Consider the following 17,834-nt stretch of genomic DNA (forward strand, 5'->3'; position numbering starts at 1 on the left):
GCATCGGGCGGACTCCTGCACCCGCTGTGCCACTCTTAAAAAACGCACTTTGAAGAATCGTCAAATCCAGCAAAGTCTACTTTTCGGCACCGGCCCGGCTATGGACTCGACTTCTTCACCTGCGGCACCGTCGAAATCGGCACCGACCACTTCGACACCGCCTGATCCGTCATCGGCGCCACCGGCGCCAGGTAAGCCGGCTAAGAAGCCTTCCACCCTTGAGCACCCGCCCACCTCGGTGGCGACACCGGTCCTTTCGGCTCCACGCCGACCCAAAAAACGCTCCGCCCCGATATCGGTGAGTGCCTCGTCATCGGCCTCGTCATCGCCGGGGCGTAGAGCGGCACCCATGGAACCAAAACAGAAAAAAGTGGTTCCGGTGCCACCCCTGGATGACCGCATCGCGGCCATCCTCCAAGACAAGTTGCATGAACAACTACAACAGCAACTTCAGCAGCTCTTACCCTCTATCTTGGCACCGCTGCTTTCGGTACCAGACCAGCCCGAGCCCCACACCGTCCAACCGGTATCCACTCCATCGGTACCTTTGGACTCCTCCATGCCTATTCTCTCGGCGTCACATCTCCATACCCATGCCGAGAGTCTCGCCGTGGCGACGGCCGATCCTCCTCGGGACCGGACAGGGCACTGGTCTTCCCGTGACCCTGACCGGCACCGTTCTTCCCGGGACCGAGACAGACACAGGTCTTCATCCCCCGGTACCGTCTCGGTACGCTCGGGCAAGTCTCTGTCTAAAACTCACCATACCGAGCCTTCCACTCCGGTCTCTCGACACGCGCACACCGATGTTAGAGACCCGGACCTATGGGAAGAATCCCCTCCCGGTACCGAGGAGGATGCATCGTCGTCGGACGAAGAGCCTTCGGCCCCCGATACCGCATCTAAGCCTGAGCAATCTTCTTTTTCTAAATTCCTCAGGGAGTTGTCGGGGGCTTTATCTTTGCCTCTAGAGTCTGACTCTAAGAAGTCACAAGCTTTCCTGGAGGCATTAGATTTTGATCAACCTCCCAAAGAGTTCCTAAAGTTGCCCGTACATGACATCCTACGGGAAACTTTTTATAAAAATTGGGAGAACCCACTTACTGTCCCTGGGGCCCCCCGTAAACTGGATAGCCTCTACAGGGTTATACCAATCCCGGGATTTGATAAACCCCAGCTGCCCCATGAATCTCTCCTGGTGGAGTCCACCTTAAAAAAGACTCAGGGCTCTAGTGTTTATGCCTCCACCCCTCCTGGCAGAGAGGGCAAAACAATGGACAAGTTTGGCAAGCGACTCTACCAGAATGCCATGCTTGCAAACAGGGCAAACAACTACTCATTCCATTTTTCATTCTACTTGAAACATCTGGTCCTCCAACTCTCCGCCATGCAGAAGTACCTGCCGGAACACAAGGTTCCACTATTCCAGCAGCATATCTCCAGCCTGCTCCAACTGAGAAAATTTATGGTGCGCTCTATCTATGATTCTTTTGAGCTCACCTCCCGTGCATCTGCCATTGCTGTGGCTATGCGCCGCCTGGCCTGGCTCAGGGTCTCTGATTTGGACATCAACCATCAAGACCGACTAGCCAACGCCCCCTGTCTTGGGGATGAATTATTTGGAGAGTCCCTGGATACCACCACGCAGAAACTCTCAGCCCATGAGACCAGATGGGACACTCTCATAAAACCTAAGAAAAAGGCTCCACCTGCTCGTCCTTACAGACCACAGGCCTCATATCAGCGCAGGTTCTCCGCTAGGCCGCTCAATCCACCTTCACAGCAACCTAGGCGGCCCCGTCAACACCAGCACACCCAGGCTCGTGCCCAGTCCAATCAACCTGCCAAGCCTCTTCCTCCTGCCAAACCATCTCAGCCCTTTTGACTCTTCTCTCCAGGGCATAGCCAGTCTTCCACCTTCATTGCCTCTTCCTCAGCCAATCGGAGGCAGGCTCCACATCTTCATCAGCCGTTGGGAGGTCATCACATCGGACCAGTGGGTCCTCAACATCATCCACCACGGCTACTCTCTCAACTTCCAGACTCTTCCACCAGACAATCCTCCCGTAGAGTCTGCTTCTCATTCAACTCAAACCCCCCTCCTCCTGAGGGAGGTCCAATCCCTCCTTCTTCTCAATGCCATCGAAGAAGTGCCTCCGGAACAAAGAGGTCGGGGATTCTACTCCCGCTACTTCCTAGTTCCCAAGAAGACAGGAGACCTCCGTCCCATTCTCGATCTCAGGGACCTCAACAAGTGTCTAGTCAAGGAGAAGTTCAGAATGCTCTCCCTTGCCACGCTTTACCCTCTTCTCTCTCAGCACGACTGGCTATGTTCCCTGGACCTCAAAGAGGCCTACACTCACATCCCAATCAATCTGACTTCACGTCGCTACCTGCGATTCCAGGTGCACCACCGCCATTATCAGTACAAAGTGCTACCTTTTGGCCTCGCTTCATCACCCAGGGTGTTCACCAAATGCCTTATTGTGGTGGCGGCCTTCCTCAGGTCTCACAACCTCCAGGTGTTTCCCTACTTGGACGATTGGTTAGTGAAAGCACCTACGTCTCCACTTGTGCTACAAGCCACTCATCATACCATCTCTCTCCTCCATCTCCTGGGGTTCGAGATCAACTACCCCAAGTCGCATCTGCTTCCCACACAGCGCCTTCAGTTCATTGGAGCAGTTCTTGACACCACACTAATGAGGGCGTTTCTCCCCTCCGACCGTCAACGGACTCTGCTCCACCTTTGTCGTCAGGTGCTCCTTCATCACTCCATTTCTGCCAGACAGATGATGGTCCTCCTGGGCCACATGGCCTCGACGGTGCATGTGCTTCCCCTGGCGCGACTCCACTTCAGGACACCTCAATGGACTCTGGCCAACCAGTGGTCACAGACCTCGAATCTTCTTTCTCATCCCATCTCTGTGACATCATCTCTTCAGCGATCTCTACAATGGTGGTTGAACTCCTCAAATCTTTCCAGGGGCCTTCTTTTTCATCTGCCCCCTCATTCCATGATCATCACCACGGATGCCTCCCCTTATGCATGGGGAGCTCACCTGGGAGATCTACGCACCCAAGGTCTTTGGACCCCGCAGGAGCGTCTACATCACATCAATTTCCTAGAACTGAGAGCCATGTTCTACGCTCTCAATGCCTTCCAGCACCTTCTCTGCTCTCAGGTTCTTCTCCTGTGCACAGACAATCAAGTCGCCATGTACTACATAAACAAGCAAGGCGGCACCGGGTCTCGCCTCCTTTGTCAGGAGGCTCTCCGCATTTGGACCTGGGCCACGGCCCGCAGTCTCTTCCTCAGGGCTGTCTATATCCAGGGCGAACAGAACTCCCTGTCCGACAATCTCAGCCGCATCCTTCAACCTCACGAGTGGACTTTGTATCCTCCCACGCTCCACTCCATCTTTGCTCGCTGGGGCACTCCGCAGGTGGACCTATTTGCAGCTCCTCACAACCATCAGCTGCCCCAGTTCTGCTCCAGACTCTTCTCTCCTCACCGTCTGGCCCCGGATGCATTCCTGCTCAACTGGACGGATCGGTTCCTCTATGCCTTTCCTCCACTACCTCTGATGTTGCGGACTTTATCCAAACTCCGCAGGGACAGGGCCACCATGATTCTCATCGCTCCTCGGTGGCCTCGCCAACACTGGTTTCCTCTCCTGCTTCAGCTCAGCGTCAGGGAGCCCATTCCTCTTCCTCTGTTTCCTACTCTACTTACGCAACAACGTCAGTCTCTGCTGCATCCCAATCTGTCTTCGCTCCACCTGACAGCTTGGTTTCTCTCGGGCTGACCTCTCCAGGAAATCTATCTCAACCTGTCCGTCTCATTTTGGACGCCTCCAGGAAACCGGCCACCCTCCAATGTTACCATCAGAAGTGGACCAGGTTCTCCTCTTGGTGCCTCCGTCATCATCACAACCCCACCTCTTTAGCGGTGGAAACTGTCCTGGACTACTTGCTCTCCCTGTCCAATGCGGGCCTCAAGTCTACCTCAATCAGAGTCCACCTCAGTGCCATCACTGCGTTTCATGAGCCTATCCTCGGAAAACCTCTCACGGCTCATCCTCTGGTTTCCCGATTCATGAGGGGCCTCTTCAATGTCAAACCACCTCTAAAGCCTCCTCCGGTCGTCTGGGACCTGAATGTGGTTTTATCAGCCCTCATGAAACCTCCTTTTGAGCCTCTTGCCACAACTTCGCTCAAACTTCTAACATGGAAGGTGCTTTTCCTCATTGCCATCACCTCTGCCAGGAGGGTTAGTGAGATGCATGCACTGGTCGCCGACCCACCGTTCACTGTTTTTCACCATGACAAGGTGGTTCTGCGTACCCATCCAAAATTCCTTCCCAAGGTAGTCTCGGCTTTTCACCTCAACCAGTCCATTGTGTTGCCTGTCTTTTTCCCGAAACCTCATTCGCATCCTGGGGAACAGGCATTACACAGTCTTGATTGCAAGCGTGCCCTGGCTTACTATCTTGATCGTACAAGGGCTCACCGCTTGTCCCCTCAGCTCTTCCTGACCTTCGACCCTAATCGTCTAGGTCAACCGGTCTCTAAACGGACGCTATCCAACAGGCTTGCAGCTTGCATCGCGTTCTGTTATGCTCGGGCCGGTCTGTCACTGGACGGTGCTGTCACTGCCCACAGGGTGAGAGCTATGGCCGCTTCTGTTGCTTTCCTCCGTTCCACACCCATCGAGGAAATCTGCAAAGCTGCCACCTGGTCCTCAGTTCACACATTCACTACTCACTACTGTCTGGATACTTTCTCCAGACGGGATGGGCACTTCGGCCAATCTGTACTTCAGAATTTATTTTCCTAATGGCCAACCATCCCTCCTCCCTCTCTGTTAGCTTGGAGGTCACCCATGCGTAAAGAATATGCTGCCTGCTTGTCCTGGGATAAAGCACAGTTACTTACCGTAACAGGTGTTATCCAGGGACAGCAGACAGATATTCTTACGTCCCACCCTCCTCCCCGGGTTGGCTTCTTAGCTGGCTTATCTTAACTGGGGACCACGCACTCCTCCGTCGGGCGGGAAGGCACTCGCGCACGCGCGGTGCGGCCAACTAGAACTTTCTAGTTAAAAAGGTCCGTACCGAGGGCTCCGTCGGTGACGTCACCCATGCGTAAAGAATATCTGCCTGCTGTCCCTGGATAACACCTGTTACGGTAAGTAACTGTGCTCTCTGTCCTCTCAAGAGCTCAGGCATCTGAATATTAGCAGCAATGTGGAAGTCTCTTTTACAAAAGGTATGTTAATCGTCTTATCCAGGGGTGGCTGCACATTTCTGTTTTTTGGCAGAGCAGGGAAGAGGGACAGGGGGAGCAGGGAAGAGATGCTACTGTACAGGAAGTGGAGTGGGGAGGGAAATGCTGCTGGTGAGAAAAGGGGGCTTGGGCTGAAAGGGAACAGATGGGAGAAGAGGGCTGAGGGGGTAAAAATGGGTTTAGAGCTGGAGCTGAAAATAGGGGACATGTGAGGGAAAGAGGCTTTACTAGCACCCGTTAATGTAACGGGCTAAAACACTAGTCCTATATAATAAAAGGTTAGTGGCGCATGCGCTTTTAAAAAAGCGTGATTACTGCGGCCGTGGTGTGTGATCCGTGGCCGTGTTCCATTTTAGAACCCGGCCAATGATCACTCTGGCCCACGCCCCTCCTCCCGCCCTCACCAACCCGAAGGAAGCTCAGCAGACCTCCTGCCCTCACCTCACCAAGCTGGACCATACCTCCCGCCCTCGCTCACCGCTGCTGTTGCTGCCGCTGCCGCTGATCCTCCTCTTCGGGGCAGCCTGCGATCGTGGCCGGCTTTGGCAGGCCTCGCGGACCGCTTTCCGGCCTCGGTGGCACGCTCCCTCTGACGCACGGGATCGCGTCGGGGGGAGCGTGCTTCCGGGTTGGGGAGCGGCCTGCGAAGTTCGCTGGGGCCGGCCACCACGATCGCGGCCTGCTTTGAAGAGGAGCAGGCCAGGTAAGCAGGGGGATTAATTCAGGGGGCCAGAGGGAGAGGGAAAGGGGGCTGCTTTGGGGGGGAGGTGTGCTGGGGACAGACAGTTTTACTCTGGGGGGAAGACAGAAGGGGCCATGGAGAGACAGGGAGAAGGAAAGGGGGCTGCTTTGGGAGAGGGGTGTGCTAGGGGAAGTCAGAAGGGGCCATGGAGAGGGGGGAGGGGTGTGCTGGGGAGAGACAGAAGGGGCCATGGAGAGATAGGGAGAGGGAAAGGGGGCTGCTTTGGGTGGAAGGTGTGTGCTGGGGGCAGACAGCTTTGCTTGGGGGGGAGACAGAAGGACACAGACAGCAGCCAAGGAGAGAGAGATAAAGAAACACAGACAGACAGACTCTCTATTCTAGCACCCGTTAATGTAACGGGCTTAAAGACTAGTACAGTGGTGCCTCACACAACGGACGCCTCGCACAGCGCACGCTGCGCACAACGAACTTTATGTCTTGATTCGTACAACGAACTTCGTTTCACACAACGAAGTCGCCCGAGCTGCATCCTTCCGCGCAGGCACTGCGCTTAACTGCCCTCTCTCCGCCTGGCTCCCTCTTGCCCCCCCGACTCCCCACACGATCGGGGCAAAAAGGAGCCCAAGCCCTCTTGCCCCGCCGATTCCCCAACTCCCCGACAATATCGGGCCAGGAGGGAGCCCAAGTCCTCCTGGCCACGGCGACCCCCTAACCCCACCCTGCACTACATTACGGGCAGGAGGGATCCCAGGCCCTCCTGCCCTCGACGCAAACCCCCCCTCCCCCCAACGACCGCCCCTCTGGCCGACCCCCACGACACCCCCAACCCCCTTCCCCGTACCTTTCTGTAGTTGGCCGGACAGACGGGAGCCAAACCCGCCTGTCCGGCAGGCAGCCAACGACGGAATGAGGCCGGATTGGCCCATCCGTCCCAAAGCTCCGCCTACTGGTGGGGCCTAAGGCGCCTGGGCCAATCAGAATAGGCCCGGGAGCCTTAGGTCCCTCCTGGGGGCGGGGCCTGAGGCACATGGGCCCAACCCGACCATGTGCCTCAGGCCCTGCCCCCAGGAGGGACCTAAGGCTCCCGGGCCTATTCTGATTGGCCCAGGCGCCTTAGGCCCCACCAGTAGGCGGAGCTTTGGGACGGATGGGCCAATCCGGCCTCATTCCGTCGTTGGCTGCCTGCCGGACAGGCGGGTTTGGCTCCCGTCTGTCCGGCCAACTACAGAAAGGTACGGGGAAGGGGGTTGGGGGTGTCGTGGGGGTCGGCCAGGGGGGTCGCGGGTCGGCTGGGGGGGCGGTCGGAGGTTCTTGGGGGGGGCGGTCGTTGGGGGGAGGGGGGGTTTGCGTCGAGGGCAGGAGGGCCTGGGATCCCTCCTGCCCGTAATGTAGTGCAGGGTGGGGTTAGGGGGTCGCCGTGGCCAGGAGGACTTGGGCTCCCTCCTGGCCCGATATTGTCGGGGAGTTGGGGAATCGGCGGGGCAAGAGGGCTTGGGCTCCCTTTTGCCCCGATCGTGTCGGGGAGTCGGGGGGGCAAGAGGGCTTGAGCTCCCTCTTGCCCCGATCGTGTCGGGGAGTCGGGGGGGCAAGAGGGCTTGAGCTCCCTCTTGCCCCGATAGTGTCGGGGGTGCCAGGGACCACACGGAGTCACCCACCGTACCACCCGATTTGGGTAAGCGCAGGTATCGGTGGGTGGCTTATTTGCGGGGGGGTGCCTTATTTTACATTTTTTTCTAAAAAGGGGGGGCTGTCTTATTTGATGGCCCTGCCTTATCATCGGGGAAACGGTAGGAAAAAAAAAAAAAATGAACAGTTAAGTCCCAGTTTTTGCCGCTGAGACTCTGCCCTCTCTCACTGTAAAATTAGACTCTACTTAGTCTGTCTTTAAATTTAAAAAATGTGTGTTGTTTTAAAAAACAATTATGTTTTTAGATGTATCTAAATAAAAATAATAACCAAAAATTTATCTTTTTTTATGTCATCTTAGCATATTTTATGCTACAGAACGAATTATTTTTTTTAACATGTATTGTTATGGGAAAACGCGTTTCACATAACGAACTTTTCGCATAACAAACTTGCTCCTGGAACGAATTAAGTTCGTTGTGTGAGGCACCACTGTACTATATAAAGCATAACATAGGGGCTTTCGCCGATGATAGAAAGCTGCAGTGGAGTTAAAGAACAATTTAAGCTCCCTTGCTTAGCTCCAGAGGCGTTTTCACACTTTTCCACTACATTTTGCTACATTATGATGTAGTTTGGTATTTGATGTTGTTTAGGGGGCTTTGAGCATTTTTTGCCACTAGCGCATATTTAAACTGGAGTTATTATTTTGTTCATGGTATATGATTCATACATAATCTCTGATAGGTGGTTTATTTGTAAAAAATTACTGTCCAGTAGGAAGTTTTTAACACATTATATGGTTTCTTTTTTTTCCTTCTTAATGAACAAAACTGCAGTGCCAAGCCGGCTTGGTGAAGAGGCCAAAATGGCTACTGGCAACTACTTTGGATTTACCCATGGTGGTGCTGCTCAGTATAGGTAAAGTACTTTCAATTTTCAGTTGATAGATCTTTGTGTAGTAGCTAGAAGGACTGTGGTATCTATTTCAGTTAATGTGGATGGCTACTCACTATTTAAAGAGTTTAGAAAGTGAAAGAAATGATCTAAGAAGCATGTTTAGTTTTTGCAAGGTCTTTTTTTTATTACAATTTTCTTAGTATTAAAATGCCTAGATTGTATAAAGATAATAGAATATTTATGGATACATGGAAAACTCTCAGATATGTTAGTAATTTAACGCCTATTCCAATCTATAAATCAACAAATCAAACTATATGGTTAAACTCCAAGATTCAAATTGGCGGATTTAAGGTTATCTGGAAGCATTGGATTATAGCAGGTATACAGATTTTAGGCAATGTTATTTCAAATGGTAAACTGCTTGACTTTTCACAGTTGCAACATAAATATGGTCTTAATAAATCACAAAGTTTTAGATGGTTGTAACCGAGGCAGGCTATTTAGGAGGGGTTCCCTGAATGGAAAAATCTCAATAATCAGTATAGTCTGGAGTTCTTATGCTTTCAGGTGGACTTCTTGGGACACTAGGCCACACAGTGGTATAAATTGATAAATGGATTTGTAAATAAAAAACCTAAAAATGAACTTAGGGACATTTGGAGCATTGAGATAAAGCATCAAATTACTGCTTCTTAATGGCCACGAATTTGGTCTTGGAGAATGAAATGTACGGTGTCCACATCTATGAGACAAACTTGATTTTTCCTTTTACATAGAGCATTTTGGACACCAGTTAGATTACAAAAGTTAGATAGCTCTAAGTCTAATAGATGCTGGCATTGTAATCTGGAAGCAGGGACTTTAGATCACTTAATATTCTATTGTCCCTGTATCATGGCCTTTTGGAAATCAATTTAGTCTCAAATTAATTGTTTACTAGAAAACCATGTAGCATTATCATATGATACAATTTTGTTTGGTATGTCAATGAGAACAAAGAGTCAAATTTCATCAAGCAACAATAAACGTTTATTGATCATGACAGGAGTCGCCATACAACATATCACCAGTAATTGGAAAAATTACAGTAGACTTAACTATACCTTCTGGTGGAATTCGTTGTGCCACATTTACAAAATGGAAAGAACAATTACCATACAAAAAGGGAATTACAATAATTTTAAAAAGATTTGGGGGCCATTGACAAATTATTGCAATGATTAGACACCATTTTCCTCTGAAAGTACACTTATACATAGGGGGGAGGGTGTAAAGTTTATATTAAAGGTTTGATCAATAGATAAGAATATAATATTTATATGATATTTTTGATTAAAATATTTGGGGGAAGGGTGGGTGGGGAGGGTATATAAATTTATGTTTTTAAGATGATGTTAGAAGAAATACAAGTGATGTTTACAAGGTTTAAATGATGTAATATTGTGTTCTTGATGTAAGATGGAAAAATGAATAAAGAATTTGAAAAAAAACCCAATTTCAATGTTTTATTACACTGCATATCACAAGAAAATACAAGTAACAAAAAAGACAGTAAAGAAATAAAAAAGTAAACACATATTTTATTCATTCATTCAATTTTCTATACCGTTCTCTCAGAGGAGCTCAGAACAGTTTACCTAGATTGTGAGCTTGACATGATAGACAGATTTATTCAGTTAAGGGAAAATGGGTGACCAAGTGACTTGCCCAGGGTCACAGGGAGGAGTGTGGGTTTGAATCCTCAGCTTCAGGATACTGAGGTTGTAGCTTTAACCCCTGTGCCACACTGACATGGTATGGTAGATGAGCATGTCAAACATTGTCTGACAGTGATGGCAAAAACATAGTTAATAGAACATAGCAAAACATAATGTGACAAAACATGGTGTGATGAGACAGCATGGCAAATGTAATACAGCAAAATATAGCATGGTGAGCGTAGTATGGCTAAATAAAGCACAGCAAACAAAATAATTACGAAGCATGGCTAACATAGTATGACATGACTTGACAAAAATGGTAAGGTCAGCATGCATGATGGAATAGCATGGAAGACGTGGCAAACATGGCATGAGAGATCGTAGCATGGCAAACATAGTATGGTAAATATAATGTATATATAATAGGACAAGGATGGCAAACAGTATGACAGAATGTGGAAGAGTATGGTATGAGAAAACATGGAATGGTCAGGTATAGGACAAAGTATATAGCGTTTGAGATTTGAGACAGTGGAGGGTCAGAGCACTTGATCAGAAGGTTTGGGGAATTTGGATTGGTGCACTCTCGTAGAGGGTCAAGGAAGAGGCGAGTTTTTATTGCCTTCCTGAAGTTCAGTAGACCTAATGATCTTATGCGAGTAGGTAGCTTATTCCAGGGGTAGCGCGAGTAAATAAATTTTGGGGGCATTCTCAAGGCAGAGGGCACATGCTGAGGTCTCATTAAATTGCTTTTCTTTTTGCCAGCGAAATGTAATCGCTTTTCTTCTTGCAATTCGGGGCAGAAGTTTGGAGGCTATATAGGCCAATTCTATGTCTTGGAAGAATTTGTAGGCCATTACTAGGCCTTTGAATATACATTGTTTGTTGATCGGCAGCACCAGGATGATCAGGTCTCGTATGTGTAGATTCTTCAGGAGTCAGATGGTGGCATTATGTATTCGATGTAGTCAATGGGAGGTTTTTTGCAGTGAGTCCATTTAGGAACACGGTACAGTAGCCAGCGATTGGCTGGCCCGGAACTTCCTCCCCGACGTTAGAATTGACGTCGAGTGGCGAGAATTGGTTGGCTCCGAGCTGGAGAAGATAAACAGGGAGAGTTAAGACCTCGGTGCGGCCTGTTCCCCGTGGTAGTGGCTTGGGGGAGGGCAGTTGGAAGGGAAGTAGATTGGAGAACCCTGCTTTAGTCGAGAACAGATTGCGGGCCGCAAAATAGTCCCTGGGGGTCCGCGTGTTTGATACCGCTGCACTAAACCATTCAAAGTTGTTAAAATGTATGCAGATTATGAAAAATTGCAGGAAAACCTTATGAAATTGGAAGACTGGGTGTCCAAATGGCAGATGAAATTTAATGTGGACAAATACAAAGTAATGCCCATAGGGAAGAATAACCTAAATCATAGTTACCAGATGCTTGGGACCACCTTGTGGGTCAGTGACCAAGAAAAGATCTAGGTGTTATTGTAGACATTACACTGAAACTTTCCACCCAATGTGTGGTGGCGGTGGCGACCAATAAAGCAAACAATGCTAGGAATTTTTAGAAAAGGGATGGTTAACAACACTAAGACTGTTATAATGCCTCTGTATTGCTCTGTGGTGTGACTATCTTGAGTATTGCATTCATTATCCCAGGACAAGCAGGCAGCATATTCTCACATGTGGGCGACATCATCCACAGAGCTCCAGTGCGGGCACTTTAAAAGTGCATCGCCACTTTAACAAATTTAGAAAGTTCGCGATAGCCCGCACCACACATGTGAGTCCCTTCCCACCCGACATAGGCGCGTTGCTTCTCAGTTACGTTTTTTCCTGCAGAGCATTGAAGTCACATTTCTTAACGGTCTTCATTTTTTTGTTGCTTGCCTTCCTGCTCTCGCGCTTTTTTGTATTCTTATTTTCTTTCTCGTTTAAACCCCCTCTCCCCCCCCCCCGAGAGCTTGGGTTTTTTTCCCACCTTTTTTAGCCGTCCGTGGGTTTTTTCCTGGTGGGGCCTTTAGTCACGCCTCAGCCATTGAGTTCAATTTGGCTGAAGCGTGTTCCCGTCGATGTCACACCCGCTGACGGGTTTCAAAAAGTGTTCTTGCACTTTCTTTGACGGACCCTCTTAGCTGCTGCGAGTTCAATCTTGTACGCGTTTTTTGCTTCAGAAGCGCACCATAAAAAAATCTCATTCTTCAGCAAGAAACTTTGGTGTCAGCATGGATGGGGATGTGCCAACGACACAGTCTACATTGAAGTCCCCGACGTCGAAGTCGACACTGCCAGAGGCACCAGCATCGATTCCAATGTTGCTCCCTCGGGTAAGCCAGCTAAGAAACCATTACCTTCCCAGACAGGGTCGCAGGTCATGAAGACATCGAGTCAATTTATGCTGACCAAGCATAAATATCTGCAGTGACTAGTTTCGTTGTCAAGGGGTGCTTTGTCATTGGAGTCATCCTCTTTGGAACTTGTCGCACATGTACCGGTGCTTACTTTGAGGCAGAAGCTTGATGCTTTGCTTCGAGAGGAGGTCGCAGACCAGTTTCAATTACTTCTGACACTGACTCCTCCGGTACTGGCCCTACCTGAACCAACACTGCCAGGACCTCCAGTGCCGTCGATGCTCCATCGGTGCGCCACAAGGACTCTCAATCCTGCATCAAAGCATTGGTCTTCAAAACACCGGTCCCATCTTCTCGGCGTCATTCATCGTCTTCCAGATGCCAATGTTACATCAATTTTTTAAAAGGGCTCCAGGGGAGATCTGGGAAATTACAGACCGGTAAGCCCTTTTGGGGTGGAAAAAGTGTGTCTTATGGAGCAAAAAATATGGTAATTAGATTAAAATTAGTTAATGTAAAACTTCTTTTGTGGTATGCTTGCAAACTAGATCACTGATTCTGTATGTTGTTGCAGAAACAAGGGGAACAAGTTTGCTAAAGTAAACATGGTAATAGAAATAGTTCAGCCTTGGAGCTCCGATTACCAGGGTAACAATTTCTGTACCATGACAAAACTAATATGTTAATAAGTAATTGAAATAAGTAGTTTGAAGAAGCCTTGTGTAGTATAGTAGTTAATGATATCACTCTTCTCTCTTTCTCTCTCTAGCCAACAGCCGGCCTCAGGAGTAGCCTATTCGCACCCAACTACAGTTGCTAGCTACACTGTACATCAAGCTCCTGTAGCTGCCCACACTGTAACTGCTGCTTATGCTCCTGCAGCTGCCACAGTTGCTGTTGCCAGACCTGCTCCAGTAGCTGTTGCAGCTGCTGCTACAGCTGCAGCCTATGGAGGTTATCCAACAGCTCATACAGCAACAGATTATGCATATACCCAGAGGGCACAGGAAGCACCACCGCCTCCTCCTCCAGTGACTACTCAGACCTACCAGGTATCTATGTTTGGCAGTATCTATGGTATTTACAATTTTCCTTTAGCATCCATTCTAGACTAGTTGAAATCCTGTGACTTATGTCTTTTAATTAGCAAATGGAGACAGAAGCAGTAATTTGTCCATTAAGGATACTAAGGAGCAATAGAATTTGCAGTTTTTTCTCTTTTTCTGGGAGGTGGATGGTGGCTTAACTGTGCATCACCTGAGCTGATCAATGGAATAGCTTCTGAGCCAGTTGGAAATTGGACTTCATTTGAAGTGAGGGGTGCCTTAGACAGTTTGGGCTGCAATCAGTAGAACTTTAAGAGAAAATAATTTACTTTGGAGCCAGGGTATAGCTCAGATTTCTGAGTTCTCACTAGAGAGCTGCACGGGGACGATGGGAATCCCGCAGGACCCGCGGGTTCCCCCTTCAGATGCGGAGATCCTGTGGGGACGCCCCTCATGGTCTCGGGTATCCTGCGGGGTTCGATGCAACTCGAGCCGCGAGGCTCGTCTTCTTTTCCTACCTGCCCTGTAGCAGCACACATAGCCGGCCAGAAATCTTCCCCAATGTCAGCGCTGACGTTGGAGGGAGGGCTTAAGCGAAGCCGTCCCTCCCTCCGATGTCAGCGCTCTCATCGGGGAAGACTTCCAGTCGGCTATGTGTGTTGCTGCAGGGCAGGCAGGAAATAGAAGACGAACCTCGCGGCTCCAGCTACCTCCCAGAGCTCCATTTGGATTAGAAAGTTGTTGATAAGGTTGCTGGCAGATGAGGGCTGGACACGAACGTGGGAGGCAAACGCAGGACACAGAAGGGGTCGAACGTGGGAGGCAAATGCGGGACAGAAGGAGGCTGAACATGGGAGGCAAACGCGGAACTCAAAAGTGGGAAAGGAGTGCGTTTTTGGACACAAGGCATGAACTTGGGAGAGAGGAAGGGAGGGAAAGAGATGCTGAAGTGTGGAAGGAAATAGAAAGGGAGAATTTGGCGTGGGTGTGTCAGTGAGAAAGAAAGAGATGATTGTGTACATGGGGAATGGAAGAAAGGAGATTTTTTGGTCATAGGGAGGGAGTGAGGTACAGAAGAGAGAGAGAAATATTGTGGTGGAAAGGGAACAGTGGGACAGATTGACATGAATGCAAGAGGGAGGAATGTTGGACATAGTGGTGAAGGGAATGGAGGGAAAGATGTGGCATGGTGCTGGAGAGGGGTGATAGAAGGAGAAATGTTGGGCATGGGGCTGGTGGGCAGGGGCGAAAGATGAGAAAGGGGTAAATGCTGGACCATGGTAGGAGGAACCAACGGACAGCAACAGTAGAATTTACAGAAAATGGGAAAGCGGAAAAAAGAAACTGGGACCAACTTTATGGAAAAATAAGTCTCCAGACAACAAAGATAAAAAATAGAATTTATTGACTAAAATATGTTAGCTTTGGGAAATGTATATAGCAGATGTCTTTGTATTATGTTCAAAAGAAAAGGAAATGCATTTCTGGTTTTATTTCTACAGTGTTGAAGTACTTGCTGACCCTTGCTGTGACTGGTGGGGATCCCCAAGCACCGCTAGCAGAGGACCTCCTCTAGAGACGGCCAGAACTCCCTTCCACCAAGCACAGCAGTCGCTGGCAACACCCATGAGCCACTGAGGTGCCAGCATCTGTGACTCAGACACGATACTGCTGCCTGCTAAACTTGGCATAAGGGACCCCCGGCCAACTGCAAAGGAAGTCCTCAGCTGACAGCTTGGGGGTTCTCATCAGCTGAGTTTTTATATTTTATATTTACATTAGAGGCTCTGGTAGAAACCCATTTACAAAGTATGTATTCTTCCCAATTAATATTTCCAAATTAATAAAGTCTTTGCTTATTTGTAAATGGGTCTCTACCAGAGCCTTTAATTTAGTAGCATAATTAAATGTAATAACTTTCTGAAGTTTCTAGGGACGGGTGGGGATGGAGGGGATTCCTCGCAGGGACGGAGGGATTCCTCACGGGGACGGGTGGGATTTCAGTCCCCGCATAACTCCCTACTTCTCACCTTATGGTAACAATCTCAAGTGGGGATTTTCAGCCAGCAAGAAACTTAAAGGAACTCTATTAGAGCTGGAGAATTGGGGGAGTTGTATGGATTTTAACAAACACTGCACTGAACTTATTCAGAGAACTTGCAGCCTAGCAGTGTCTGGCTGAGAGCCTAGCCTAGCAGAGAGCCACTGAAATGGGAACAACAGACTGGACAGAGGGGAGAGTGTGGCACAGTGGTTAAAGCTACAGCATCAGCACCCCGGGGTTGTGGGTTCAAACTAGAGAATGACACGGTGGCGGTTTACCCGCGGCTACCGCTTATAGTCGCGGGTAACCCGCCAAAAACGGGGAATGATAATTAGCAGCCTCTGCGGGGACGGGGACAAGGCCATCACCGCCCCGTGGAGCGGTGAATGGTCTTGTCACCGCAGTGAGGCATAAAGGATCGTGCGGTCCCCGAAGCCCCCACCTGCACGCCGGCTCGATCGTTTAACCAGCTTCCTCTCTCCACCTCACCTTAGTTTTCCGGCTTTCTTTTTCGGCGACCGGAACGCTTTCAAAAGAGCCGCGCATGCGCGGCTGCTCAGTATTCAATCTTCTGCTCTGACCCAACCGGAAACAGGAAGTTGCAGCAGAGCAGAAGATTGAACTTTGAGCAGCAGCGCATGCGCGGCTCTTTGAAAGCGTGCAGGTTGCCGAAAAAGAAAGCCAGCAAACTAAGGAGAGCTGGAGAGAGGAAGCTGGTTAAACGATCGAGCCGGCGTGCGGGTGGGGGCTGCGGGGACTGCGTGTTCCGGCTCACACAAGGAAGGAGGAGGTGAAAGGGAAAAGTTTTTCTTCCTTGGAAATGTGGAAGGCAGAGTGGGGAGAAGACGCTGGAAGGGAAGAAGAAGACAGATGCCAGACTATGGGGGAGCAGAGGGAAGAAGATGGGTGCTAGACCAATTGTGGGAGGGGGTGAAGGGAGAGGCACAGTAACAGCAAATGGAAGACGCAGAGAGAAGACACACAGTGGATGGAAGGAATTGAATGAGAAGATGTGGAAAGCAGAAACCAGACAACAAAGGTAGAAAAAAAATTATATATATTTATTTATTTTTTGCTTTAGGATAAAGTAGTATATTAGTTGTGTTGATAAAAATTTATAAACAAAGCCCTACCAGCTGAACATCTCTTTCTCTAGTTCAGCAGCAGGAACTTTGATTTATAAGAAAGGAATAAGCTAAATATTGCAGTACTAAGGCTTATATGGATGCTGCGGGGATGGTGACGGGGCGGTGAATGGGATGGCAGTGGCGGTGACGAGGCGGTGAAAGGGATAGCGGTGACGGTGATGGGGCGGTGCAGAGGATGGTAGGCCTTGGACGGTGCAGTGACGGGGACAGATTTTTTCCCCGTGTCATTCTCTAGTCCCTATGGTGCAGAGAGAAGGGGGCCTGTTTGCAGCTGCTCTCAGATCTTCGAAAATGCCCCCCCCCCCCAAAAAAAAAAAAAAATACTTGACTCTGTGGGCTCCTTCTAAATTGTAGTTTTGGGGCCCATGAATTGAACTTTTATTGGTGTGTAACGGTCTCTTTTACCTATTACCTGTGTGTGGAAATCCTCCACATGCTGCTACACAAAGAAAAGTGTTTTTAACTCTATTTATGTTAACAGAGGTTTGATTGTCTCCTCTATAAAAAGTTTTATATGAGGTTTTTATTTCTCTTTCTTTGAAGGATTCCTACTCCTATGTCAGATCCACTGCCCCAGCTGTGGCCTATGACAACAAGCAGTACTATCAGCAACCCACTGCTACTGCAGCAGCTGTAGCTGCTGCTGCTGCTGCAGCACAGCCGCAGCCTTCTGTGGCAGAATCCTACTACCAGACAGGTGAGTTGCATTAATTTTCCTATTAACCTGAAAAATGTCAGAATATGTGTCTATTAAGTAAAGATGAAGAAATGTTCACAGAAATTAGGAAAGCTGACAAATTGGACACACAGTATAATAATGGGTGATTTCAATTACTACCTTGTTTCCCTGAAAATAAGCCCTAGCATGATTTTTAAAGATGCTCCTAATATAATAAGCCCTACCCCAAAAATAAGCCCTAGTTCTCTCGAAACATTAGCAAAAATAAGCCCAACAGTTCTCTCGAAACATTAACAATTAATAAGAAACTTGAACAGATTCACCAGTGGCTGGATATCAACAGATTAGCTC

At 49.0% G+C, this 17,834-nt stretch overlaps 1 protein-coding gene and 1 non-coding gene across 4 annotated transcripts in view; both read left to right on the forward strand.

The window, feature by feature from the left end:
• Positions 1-17,834, forward strand: part of ZFR (zinc finger RNA binding protein) — a 339,213-nt gene that overhangs the window by 15,119 nt on the left and 306,260 nt on the right. For all 3 annotated transcript variants that reach the window (XM_033933312.1, XM_033933330.1, XM_033933320.1), the window contains exons 3-5: positions 8,458-8,539; positions 13,336-13,618; positions 17,348-17,501. In XM_033933312.1, coding sequence (XP_033789203.1) covers positions 8,458-8,539; positions 13,336-13,618; positions 17,348-17,501 — 519 coding nt within the window. The remainder of the gene's footprint in view (positions 1-8,457; positions 8,540-13,335; positions 13,619-17,347; positions 17,502-17,834) is intronic.
• Positions 13,104-13,240, forward strand: LOC117352825. The gene has a single exon (XR_004537877.1). It is a non-coding gene; the product is annotated as a small nucleolar RNA SNORA66 (small nucleolar RNA).

The sequence above is a fragment of the Geotrypetes seraphini genome, chromosome 1 (genome assembly GCF_902459505.1).
Source record: "Geotrypetes seraphini chromosome 1, aGeoSer1.1, whole genome shotgun sequence".
Taxonomy (NCBI): Eukaryota; Metazoa; Chordata; class Amphibia; order Gymnophiona; family Dermophiidae; genus Geotrypetes; species Geotrypetes seraphini.